The following is an 11,968-nucleotide window of genomic DNA, read 5'->3' as shown; positions in this document are numbered from 1 at the left end:
ATCTCCTTAAACTTCCCTCACATGTACTTGGGCATGTAGCCCAGTGCTCAGGCCGGATTCATTCACTCAAAGAAAAAGTATCTCACTAGGTTGTATTGGCATTTGAAGGCAACTGTTACACACGATAAGGATCAGGATTTACACCAAAAAAACAATGACCAGGTAATCTGATCAGACATTGGTTGTTGGTATGTTGATGTTAAACTGTCAGGGTAACCATTTTATTTAGAAGATTAAGTCTTAATACACACATTTGGGTAAATTAATTTCCACCGAAAAGGTTCAAATATATTTATTTGGTTATACACAGGGCTACTTTTTTTTTTCATCAACATTTTTCAAAATACACTATTATTTGCTGTATGATAATATGTTTCATGCTGTCACCCTACTATAATTTCCCCTTTTTATATTTTAATTACTGATTTGCAATACATTTTACACCTCTGTGTATATATTTCTCATACATTACCTACATTCCCGTGTACATTAAGTCCAAAATGTCTACCTATGATCTATAGCCTATAGCCTACATTTAATTGTATGTTTACATTCACTGATGTGCAATGTTATGTGCCAGAAATTAATTTCTGTAGGCCTATGCGTTTTGGCCTATGGTTTTGGCCTATCTTAACTAAGGCCTACCCTATTTAATGTCATATATTCTCTATTTGGTTTAACTTGGGTGATTAAAAAGCATGTTTAATAGTATTGTTGTGTGCTTATGAAAATAAATAACTTGGACAAATACATGTCTTCTCTTTTACATTATTTACGGTAGCGTTTTCAGAACCGGAAGTTGCCGTGACTACTTCCTTGGTAACAAGAAGCTTGTGTAGCAATGTTAAGCTAAATGCATCCAGGGTTCCTGAATAGTTTATTTATTTCAAAGTTATTATAATTTACTGTAAGACTTCATGGATGTGAAATTGTAACGAGCGATGTAGGAGAAATACCTCCAGCTAACTGTAAAGTAAACATTATATCAGATAGTTTCCTGTGTCTCTTTGAGTAGAAATGAATCCCCGCCGGTGGTGTCCGTTACTTCTGATATTTTCGGTAGTGTTGTGTGGACGTTCGGCTCACGCGGCCACAGACCCGGGGGTCACTTCAACCGTTACCCCCAGCCCTACAGGTGGGGGGTCGTTCAGTTCAGAGACCGCTGCTCCGGGCGGTAAAGCGGCGGAGGACTTCACCGGAGTCTCCACCACCGAGGCGGTCACCCCGGACCCCATGACTCCGACTGAAAGCCCCGCTGGGGACACTGAAAGCCCCTCTATGGTCACTGAAAACCCCTCTATGGTCACTGAAAGCCCCGCTGTGGTCACTGAAAGCCCCGCTGAGGTCACTGGAGGTCCTCCTGTAACCACCGTCCAGCCCCTGCTCTCTTCAGAGGGTAACTCACACCTACCTCTTGTATTCTTCATATTATCTTATCAGGTCCTGTAACTAATTACAATTTAGTTTCTTCATACTTCTACTCCACTACATCCTGACGGAGTTTTGTACTTTTTTTTACTCCAATACATTTGTTCAGAGGTGGGAGAAGTACTCACATCTTGAACTTAAGTAAAAGTAGAAGTACCAGAGAGTAGGAATACTCTGTTAAATGTAAAAGTCCGGGGGGGGCGAATAATCGATTAATATTCGCCAGGCCTGTCCGATTTTCGAATTTGATCATGGTCAGTTTCTGGCATCCCTAATCAGAATACAAAGTAATTATAGCTCCACATTCCCCAAATCAACATTAAAGTGATATTCACAATAATGCATCACTTAACATAGTCCAGTAATATACTACATACTATTTTGAAATTGGTCATTTTGCATAAACAGTACTTTTGGTGCATTTTGATGCTATCACTTTTGTACTTGAGTAAGATTTTGAACACCAACTGTTACTTATAAGTCTTGTATTTTTTCAGTTGCCTACTGTATACTGTAATACTTGCTGTGTGAAACTATTCACTAACAATGTCTCAGATCTTAATAGACGATTCATTATTAAGCTTGTTGTACATATATTAGTATTCATTCAAGTGTAAGTGTATTTCCAATTAGATCTTATAATATTCCAATAGGATTAATTGCCACAATCCTTGTTTAATTCCCTATTTTTTACAACTAAAGTGCTCATACAATAAACTCTGTGGACTGAAGGGTTATACTGTCTTTTGGTGTACTCTTTTTAAACCCGTGTCTCTGTAATTGTATACTCAACTGCAGTTGTCCTGACTAACACAAGTGTTTTTTTGTTCTTATCCAGGTTGTCTCTGTGATTTAACCCCTGATTTCTGTGACATCGGCTGCTGTTGTGATACAGTTGACTGTGGGATTGCGAACTTGAGTACCGTCTTCACCGGATGTCCTCAGAAAGCCATGTAAGTGTTTGGCACATGCACTAAAGCCACAGCACATAAAGCACTTATTTATAGCATTTAAAGAGTTTTTATTTTATTTTACAGATCAGGAGTTTGCATTGAGAAATGGCTGATGTTCAGGGCTAACGTGAATACGTCTCTTGTCACTGTGACAGACTCCTTGTTTTGTGTCCGGCCTGAAGGTACGTAGATGTTATAACAGTATATTAATTGTAAAGGATTTAGAGTAACCATAAACACTGCTGTCACCAGGAGAATCACTAATTATGTTGCAGCCTATTTTGTAAGACTATCTATAAGCAACTTGTATGTACCGTCCTCTGATGCTGTTAAAAATCTACATCGAACCAACAGATAAATCCCCCCAGTCCCTCCCAGCGCCACAGCAGCTTCCTCCTTTAGGGGACTCGTACCACTTCTCCCCACCAGCACCTTTAACCATCAGCTACAGCAGAGGTTTCTACAGGGTAAACACTACAGATATGACGTTTTTCTGCTCACAATATTCTATCTAAACTTAGTATTCAAAGTATCAAACGTTTATACATGAATACAACTTAATTAATCTTTAATAAAACTCTTCACACCACATTTGTAGGTGGATGATGTTATCCAGACATATTTATCTAACTCGTCCGCGCGGGGTTTCCTTCGTCAGCCATCTCCAGGGGCAGCGTCTGCATTCTGTATCAGCCGCAATCCTGCAAGTAAGTTCACAACAATCTAAACATGCTGTTTTGATGGTTGTGTTTATGTGGTTGTAGTGTGTAGAGAGTTTTACAGTTAAACTCCAGAAAGAAATTGCTCATGCTAGTGCTAATAGGATCCTAATAAAGTAAAGTGTCCTAGCGCCAACGAGGAAAGGTCTTCTGTTCATGATTTTGATTAAATTGTATTCCCAACATGCTATGTGTGGTTAAGTGAGCCTTTACATCCAAACAATATTGAGCACCATTTCTTTCTTCTTCTGTTTTCCTCTTCTTGCAGAGTTCATGAGGTCTGTGTCGCTGTCTTGTACTCGCATGTTGACTCCTCAGTCCTGCACCACAGACGCAACTCTCAACGCCCGCTCTTACTTCTCTGACCTGAATCTGATCAAGGTCACACTGCGTGCACAACATGCTTTTGTGTAGACAATTATTTGTGAGAATTTTGCAGCAGATAACGTAAATACTTTTTTATTACAGACCCCAATTGTCGAGACAGAACAAGTTTCAGACTTTCTGGTAAGTGACAGATTTTACATACAGCACCGATCCATACGTGATATTAGCAGGCACACTTCCCTTTTGCACTTCAAACACATGAAGTTAATTAACATACAGTTACAAAATCAGCTGCCAACGCTAGCATTTGGGGATTATTCCTGCATTTCATTAAACAGTAGTCTTAGAATGAAACAGTATTTCTTTATTCTAGTATACAAACATCTTTAATCTATAGTACATTTCTAGGTATCCTTAACTATCAAGTATGACCTCTTGTGTTGATTTTTGAAAGTTATCATCATGTAGAGTCCAGTGTGCGATTAAAATAAAATATTTTACACCAAGAGTAAACAGAATTTAAAGTTCGGTGCTGCACTCATTCTTGTTTCAGATCCCAGTGACTCCACTGTCTGAATGGCCTGCACCAAGTGAACAAAACAGCTCCTGTGTCAATGTGGTAAAGAATGTGAGTATAGTCCAAATTGTGATTCTTTTCAGCCCCCTCCACAACAATTTACTAAACCAATCAATCGTCCTTTGTTCTGACTAGGTGGAGATTGTCATAGGATACACAGGCAGAGGGGAAGTAACGTATGCGACAGTGAACGTAGTCTTAGCTGATGTGGATCCAAATCAGTCGCTGCTGCAGACGCACTCGGTGCAGTTCAAGGTAGCCTTCAAAGCCACAGGTTTCATCTCTTAAGGAACTAAGGATTCAAACTCTTTCACTAAAGCCATTTCTCTCTTCCAGCTCGCTTCACCCAGCCCCACTCAGGGAGATCTGACCTCTGCAGTCGGACTCAGAGTGGGATCTCCTGTCATTGGTCGCTTTGATGGAGAAGTGAAGCCTGTATCCTTACTAACAAAATCATGAACCTCTCTTAAAATGACTGCCTCTGCCATGAAAGTGATGCGTTAGTTAAGTTTGTTTGTCAGCAATAATATCCCAAAAACTGACTCAATTTTTATTAAACTTAGTGGAAGGGTTTAGCATGGGCTAAGGAAGAACCCACTACATATTGGAGTGGATCCAAGTTACTGGGCATATCCACAAATTATTTTTCACTTTCATAACATTTTAAGTTTCATGCCTTGTCGACTGTTCCCCTCTTTCCAAGTTGACTTGTTTAGTTTATCCTGTTAGATTTTAGTCAATATACAATATATTTCCTTGACGGTGAGTTAGCTGACCACATTGTGGGCGTCACAGAGTGGGTCGTGTTCCTCCGACCCTGACAGCCAAGCCCCTGTCCTCTTCACACACAACTCCATCACTGGCTGCACGTTCAGGTGAGCACACCATATTGCTTTATATTTTAGAGTTGTTGCAGTTGCTGGAAATAAGTCCTGGCATTAAAGATTATAAAGACGCAATAATGGGTTTTTCTTCAATCTTTCCTTTGTCATTTCACTCTCTTTGTTTAGTTCCCCGTCTAGTAACTGCTCAGAGCTGCGTTCCCAGATTTACGGGCTCTTGCAGGGACTTGCAGCTCCTGATGTGATCGCCATGAACTTTGGCTCCCAGCCCGACTGGACCAGAGTCATCGCCCAGGAGTGTCCTGTCAGCCTAGAGGTACAGCTGTTTCAGGAATTTAAAGTATTCTAGAGAGTCTTACAACTTTGAGTGTGATGTTTTTGGGTTATCTGAAACCTCACAGTCATTATTTATATTCCTTGTGTCAGGAAACGTGTGAATCAGGCTGCGTCCTCCCCAACTCTCTCGCCATCCAAGTACTGTGGGCGCGCCAGGGTCTCCTACACCTTCCCCAGAAATACATCCTGGGGGCTAAATACCTCTTCCAGTGTCAACGTTTCAAAGTAGGCACAAACACTCTCTATCCTAATTCATATTTTCTGTGCAGCATGTTTCAGCTCTATGATAATGTCTAAAAACTATTTTTTTCAGTGTCCTGTGTCGTCCTCTATCATTCTAACCACTGAGGTGACGTTTGTCGACACTACACTTTACCCAGAACCCCCCAGGGGCTTGCCACAGCCTAACTGGAAGTTTCCATTCGGTTTCTTCACTCGAGGCACTTCTGAGCTGGACGGGAATATTGTTATTAACGGCAGTGATGTTGAGAAGGTCACTTGGAGTTTAACGCTGTTCACAGTAATGTTACTAACAGGATTAGATTTCCTAACTAGGTAGCTTTCGAGGTTTTGAAGGCTCCTTAACATAATTGTATATGAAAGAGTGTGTTGTTTTCTTGTTACACTGTTTTATTTTTTTAACAATATAAAGAAATGTCTATCTAAAGAAAAAGAAAAACATTAATTTATTTTGTAAATGTGCAGAAATACATACATTTTTACAAAACAATTCCTGAGTCATTATTTCACTGAGGTTAAGACGCCTCTCTTGCACACATCTCCCGCTCTCTCTCTTCCTTTTGGCGTCTTTGTGTTCTTCTCTCCCTCCGTGCTGCGGTGCGGACGTAGTTCAAGAGATGGACGATCGCAGCCGGAGTCATACCTTCCAAACGTGTTGCAGCACCCAACTGGACAAAAAGAAAACAGAGTATTAATTCATATTAAATATAACCCCAAACATTTTTTTTCTGGTCTTTCAAATGATAAAAATGTCAAGCAACAAATGCACTGTACTCACAGTGCTGGGTCGAACTCTGTCCAAAATCTCTCTGACTTCCTGAGACATAGACACTGGCAGAGTTAAATAGTCTATGTCCTGGGGGAGAGACATGTTCTCCTCCTTCTGAATTCTCTCAATCTCTTTCTTCTGGAGGTCACAGTGAGGCTTGTACACAGCTGAACAACAGAAGAGACGTTTTAGTGCGAAATAATGACATATATCATGGTTTTGAGGCAATGATAATGGAGAACTGATCCATCAAGGCAGAAGTTTTCCTGATGTCAAAGTTAGTTTTTACCTTCAATCTTGAGCCTTTGGGCAAATTCCATATGACGTGAAAGGCTTTCTGGGAAGGCAGATGACAACATTTCAAAGGTCACGCCGTTGTACTGCAGCACGTCCATACCGCTGAAAAAGAAGCCCCAGAGTAAGGATCAAACGACTTAACTGTATCCTAAACGTCAGATAGATTTTGTCCATTTCAATGTGGATTCCACATATTTGTTACTCACGTCAGTAGGGTGCTCTTGTTTTCACTCATACGCAGGTCGGGCAGCGCTTTCCTCCACTTGGGGCTGGACAGACTGAGGGTCTGCAGAGCTGCCTGAGCCTCCTGCAGACTGTCCCTCACTCTCACAGCCTCCTGGTAGCGCAAAGGAGACACACATCCCACCTCCTCAAACCCTGAAACAGGAATATAAGAGGTGTTAAAAACTAAAAGACAGAAGGTACAAGTCATTCTGTTCTGTGTCTGTAAAACAAATAAAGTCTTACAAACTATGCGTACCTTTCAGAGTGAGGCGGAGGTCAGCGTTGTCCGGCCTCAGAGAGGTTCGATACTCAGCCCTGCTGGTGAACATGCGGTACGGCTCTGTAACGCCTCGACTCACCAGATCATCAATGAGAACTCCAATATAACTCTCTGTCCGGGACAATGCCACTGTAGGCATGGAGAGTGCAGAGCGGGCAGCGTTCACCCCCGCCCACAGGCCCTGCACAGACAGGAACAAGGTTTAAAAAAAGTGTGGAAATCTGTTTCAGGGTAATTAAAAGAGGGTTTATGGTGCAGCACGCTTTAACGAATATAACCACTAAAATTAACGTTTTTCTCTTGATATCGGAAATGCTTTGCCGATTTTATCAGACTGTTTTTTGGACGCGTCTTCTTTTAGGTCATTGCTCTGCAGTTTATACAGTCGTTGCAAACGCTGTAATAGCAACTTTTCCTGCAGGATATTTCGCCGTTGTATCAGGTTTTTAACGAAGAGACGTGCATGCTCCTCTGTATAAGTAGAGTAGACCATAGGAAGCCTATTTTCTCTGAAATAACCTGTGATTGGCAAAAGGCTTTCGTAACAGGATAGATTTTCTAAAGCCTAAAAGCAGAGGTGCAGGAGTCTAGTTTTAGGAGTCTAACGTTTATTTGAATTTGCCCCAAAAATGACTGCCTACCTCAGCTTTAATTTCTGAACATATTGATCAAAACAAAAGCAGCTACCTGTGCGGCGGCTTCCTCGTACCCCGTTGTTCCGTTAATCTGTCCGGCCAGGAACAGCCCCTGGGTGCTTTTCACTTGCAGGGCGGGGCTCAGCTGAGTGGGACACACAAAGTCATACTGCACACCATAACCTGGAAAAGAAAGACGCAAATATAAGAAACATTCAGGGAACACAATAACTTTTAAATGTGCTGTAAATCAATGGTTGCTATGCAGATCAAACAGGATTCAGGCAGTGTACCAGGCGTGTGAATCTCAGCTCTGTGCAGGGCAGGGATTTCTCTGATGAGGCGAAGCTGAATGTCGGGGGGCATGGTCATAGACAGACCCTGAGGGTACAAAAGGTCAGAGGTCAACCCTTCAGGCTCCAGCCACACCTGGTGCTGTCTGCCTGGGAAGCGAACCACTCGCGACTCGATGGAGGGGCAGTATCTGCGAGAGGGGGGGACTCAGGTTGGTACATTTGGTTTCAGAACACACTGTGTACAATAGTGTGTGTGTGTGTGTGTGTGTGTGTGTGTGTGTGTGTGTGTGTGTGTGTGTGTGTGTGTGTGTGTGTGTGTGTGTGTGTGTGTGTGTGTGTGTGTGTGTGTGTGTGTGTGTGTGTGTGTGTGTGTGTGTGTGTGTGTGTGTGTGTGTGTGTGTACCTGGGACCGTTGGCGTCTTGCTGAATGTGACAGTTGAGATGAAGACTCTCCTTCACCACTCTCTCTACACCAGGAGTAGTATGGGTCAGGTAGCAAGGCAGCTGTTCCTCAGGCTGAAGAAGTGTTACGTTTCAAAAGGAAAACAAAATTATAAGGATATGTAAGAATTCCTCTTGTAGACTGCTATTGCTAAAAACAGTAATCAATTCCTGAACTACATTTAACCCGGAATAAAGGACTGACTGAGTGTCATGGCCAAGACATGCAGTGACAAAAATAACACGGCTGCAGACATAAAAAACATTGAAATTAAGTTACAGAACTAGTTTTAAGGTTTCAAAAGACATTTGAAACATCTGCCTGGATGGGTGTGCTTCCAATTAGTTAAGAATCATTCCTCCACTGACACTAACTCCAGAAGATTCAGGTGGTTCTGAAACTTAAATTAAAATGTTTCCCTGTTCAGTACAGACTTAAGGAAAATATCCTTCCAAAAGGTAATAAAGAAGCAGACCAAGATAAGCCTTATAAATAAAAATTAGCCAATGGTTTGAGTCTGCAGGTGGAAAAGGCAGACCATCCAAACCCATCATAAAGAGAACAGTGGCAAGAAAGATTATAAATAATTCCCAAAGCTCCATAGTGGACCATATCCAGTGCAGGTAGTCTCCAGAAATAATCCAAGCGTTACCTTGCAGTGTGTGTGTGTATTCAGGAAGCTGAACGGAGTGGGAAGACTGTCCGGGGGATTAAGCTGAGCCAGGGAGAGGTCGACAGAATCCTTCAGAATCCTGGGAGGGGTCCCGGTCCTCAGTCTGCCGACCCTCAGCCCCAGCCTCTCCCTCAGTGTGTGGGACAGCCCAGCGCTCGATGGAGCGTCGCCTATCCGACCCCCGGGGGACTCGCTCTGGCCCACGAAGAGCGAGCCAGACAAGAAGGTTCCAGTAGTAAGAATCACAGAGCTGGCTGAGATTGGTGTGCCTTCGTTTGCTGTGAAGATGTTGAAGGAAGTGCACGATCATTAACTTATTAAAATATATCCGAAAAGTGTTTTTAATAGGATGATACATTTGTTTGATAATAAATGTCAAATAAACTCCAGATTCTCTATAAAAAATGTCTGCTCCTTACCCAAACGTATCCCTGTGACTCGGTGTGTTCCGGGCTGCTCTGGGTTTGTTTCTGATAACAGCAGCTCCTCCACTGAGCCCTCCAACACCGTCAGCCTGGGGGTGGACAGCAGCTCCGACTGAAAGAGAAACAGCAGACACAAAGTTAGAGGCATCACAGACAAATATTCATTCTACCAAAGAGAGAAAATGTAAACCTCATCTGATACCTGAATAAATGTGCGGTAACGCTGCCGGTCCAGCTGGGCCCTCGGGCCCCACACAGCGGGGCCTTTTCTACGATTCAGGATGGAGAAGTGGATACCAGCCCAGTCTCCTGCTCGACCACACAGCCCGTCCAGAGCGTCCACCTCCCTCACCAGCTGACCCTTCCCCACTCCACCCAGAGAGGGGTTACAGGACAGGGCACCTGGGAGGAAGACATTGGACATATTTTGGTGGAAAAAAGTTTTCAATCAAATAAAAATACGCTCTTTTATTAAGAGAACACTGTCTTTTTCTCACCAATGGTTTGTATTTTCTGTGAGACCAGCAGGGTCTCAGCTCCCACTCGGGCTGCTGCCGCCGCCGCCTCGGTCCCTGCGTGACCCCCACCCACAACAATGACATCATACTGCTGTCGGGCGGCATGACTCGCACGTCTGGAAACCAGTGACAGGAACCTCTGCAGGGGGGGGAGCTTCTTTGTCAACATGTCGGATGCATACCTGTAGAGAGAGTGTTAGGTGGTCAAAAATGCAGACATGATGACTTAAGGATTCAGGGAAAAAACTGAATTTAAAGGGGACCCATCATGCAAAATGCACTTTTGTACGTCTTTTATACATGAATATGTGTCCCCGGTGTTCCAGGGAACTCACCAAGTGTCAGAAAACACAACCCTCTCTATTTTCCTCCATACCCAAATCTCTAAAAAAGGGGCTGCAACGGATCTGATCAAAACTGATCCAGATTTGAACACTTTCCTGACGTCAGGACAGTGGCGCTACTATTGGGCCAACTCCACCAATCAGGAGGAGACAACCACGGCATTGCCGTTCGAAAGCGCTGGAGACGTTGTAGTACATATGCCAGGCCTCTAGATGGTGCTGTTGCTCACAGAATCAACCCTTGCTAAAACAGATCTAAAAAATGTCAAATTGAGCAAAATGAGGCATGGCTAAAATGCATGATCTGTTTGGTATTTTGAAAAAAAAAAAGTATAAATATGCCTTATATAGGTATGGTCCTACACTATATTATTCAAATATAGCATGATAGGTCCACTTTAAGTTACTGGATAGTGAAAATCTTTTTTACTATGTAAAAATGTAAAGTCATGCATTCAATAATGTACTTGGTTGTTATAAAAAGTGCATAGACATCCATGTTAAGATTGTTTTAGCATATGCTGAGATTGTTCATTTAGAAATGTTGCATTAGGTCTGACAGGTAACAACTATTTATGATACCTTGCCTTGTAAATATACGGCTGCTAAATGTATTTTCACATCTGCTAAAAAATAAAAATGTATATACTTATTTATCAAAACTACCGAAATTGTCATGCATTTGAGCCCTGTTTCTCTAAAATAGAGAATACTGACCTCAGTTTAAACCCAACAGCTCAAGGACAGAATATACTCATCATTCTGATAAATATGACAGCATGTACAGTGTGTAACACAGATACATATCTGACATTCATCTTTAAATAGGATCAGAAGAACATTGGCACATCAATTCCTATGTTAGCTATAACTAACACTTATTTAGTGATGTTTAGGTCCGTTGAAAATGCCAAATCACGTGGTGTATTACACTTACGATTTATTTGGCAGTAGACGAAGGAGGTCTTTTGTTTGATTTCCGGAATGAAGTCAGAAGAAAATAAGATCAAAATCCTTTGAAAATGTACCAAACTCCGGCTATGTTACACAAACGCTCTCTATGGGGGCCGCCATGTTGCCTGCCGCTTACAGTCGTAATAACGAGTGTAAGGACGCACGGAGAAAGAGGCTGAACCAGGGAGAGCGGTGCATGTGTTTTCTGCCATTATCATGTTATGTCATATCAGTCATTGATACATGATGTATAAATGATTTAGAAACATTAAGCGGAAACAGCAACATGCACATTAAAAGATTGCAATAATAATTGTCTATAAAAAAAAAAAAATGTTGTTTGTGACTGCCACGTGTACATGATCAATTCGTGTTTATATCCAGTGGTATAAAGTAACTAAGAAGATACCTTTAGTTACTTTACAGATTTGGAATAATGATGTGAAATATTTAATCAACACTTAAATAAGACTTTAGTTACACCTGGAGTAAATTCAACAGCTACCCTGCAGTACACAACGTCATTAAAAAGTAGCTGCACCTTTACCTGGTTTGATAACACATTAATGCATACATATTAATAATAATAATAATAATAATCAAAACATGTAATATTATATATATTATTCTGAAATTGGCATAATGAGTACTTTTACTTTCAGGACTTTTATTATATTTTTATACCAAC

General features: G+C 41.8%; 2 protein-coding genes across 2 annotated transcripts; one reads left to right on the top strand and one right to left on the bottom strand.

The window, feature by feature from the left end:
• The first annotated feature begins 829 nt into the window (after positions 1-829).
• On the top strand, positions 830-5,866 carry LOC117473578 (tectonic-3-like). Its single transcript, XM_034119225.1, has 14 exons — positions 830-1,396; positions 2,267-2,381; positions 2,466-2,563; positions 2,736-2,848; positions 2,980-3,088; positions 3,369-3,481; positions 3,569-3,607; positions 3,981-4,055; positions 4,140-4,259; positions 4,341-4,439; positions 4,776-4,879; positions 5,015-5,162; positions 5,273-5,407; positions 5,496-5,866. The coding sequence occupies exons 1-14, from the start codon at positions 1,018-1,020 to the stop codon at positions 5,739-5,741; spliced, it is 1,893 nt and encodes a 630-aa protein (XP_033975116.1). The 5' UTR covers positions 830-1,017; the 3' UTR covers positions 5,742-5,866.
• On the bottom strand, positions 5,846-11,471 carry mto1 (mitochondrial tRNA translation optimization 1). The gene is made up of 13 exons (XM_034119224.1): positions 11,264-11,471; positions 9,962-10,164; positions 9,667-9,866; positions 9,459-9,576; positions 9,019-9,317; positions 8,328-8,440; positions 7,922-8,112; positions 7,681-7,811; positions 6,970-7,174; positions 6,695-6,866; positions 6,481-6,590; positions 6,201-6,358; positions 5,846-6,090 (listed from the first exon to the last, which is right to left on the bottom strand). Exons 2-13 carry the CDS (start codon positions 10,149-10,151, stop codon positions 5,938-5,940), a joined length of 2,040 nt encoding a protein of 679 aa, XP_033975115.1. The 5' UTR covers positions 10,152-10,164; positions 11,264-11,471; the 3' UTR covers positions 5,846-5,937.
• Positions 11,472-11,968: the final 497 nt, after the last annotated feature.

Source organism: Trematomus bernacchii, unplaced genomic scaffold (assembly GCF_902827165.1).
Source record: "Trematomus bernacchii unplaced genomic scaffold, fTreBer1.1, whole genome shotgun sequence".
Taxonomy (NCBI): Eukaryota; Metazoa; Chordata; class Actinopteri; order Perciformes; family Nototheniidae; genus Trematomus; species Trematomus bernacchii.
This window is presented reverse-complemented; position numbering and strand designations above follow the sequence as displayed.

What these genes read in the sequence shown, in the direction of transcription:
- LOC117473578 (XM_034119225.1), top strand. Translation starts at nt 1,018, where the DNA reads ATGAATCCCCGCCGGTGGTGTCCGTTACTTCTGATATTTTCGGTAGTG. An exon ending in GGATGTCCTCAGAAAGCCAT is followed by an intron (nt 2,382 to 2,465) that starts GTAAGTGTTTGG and finishes TTTATTTTACAG; the next exon opens with ATCAGGAGTTTGCATTGAGA. An exon ending in ATCACTGGCTGCACGTTCAG is followed by an intron (nt 4,880 to 5,014) that starts GTGAGCACACCA and finishes CTCTTTGTTTAG; the next exon opens with TTCCCCGTCTAGTAACTGCT.
- mto1 (XM_034119224.1), bottom strand. Translation starts at nt 10,151, where the DNA reads ATGTTGACAAAGAAGCTCCCCCCCCTGCAGAGGTTCCTGTCACTGGTT. An exon ending in AACAAGAGCACCCTACTGAC is followed by an intron (nt 6,591 to 6,694) that starts GTGAGTAACAAA and finishes CTTCTTTTTCAG; the next exon opens with CGGTATGGACGTGCTGCAGT. An exon ending in ACAGAGTTCGACCCAGCACT is followed by an intron (nt 6,091 to 6,200) that starts GTGAGTACAGTG and finishes CTTTTTGTCCAG; the next exon opens with TTGGGTGCTGCAACACGTTT.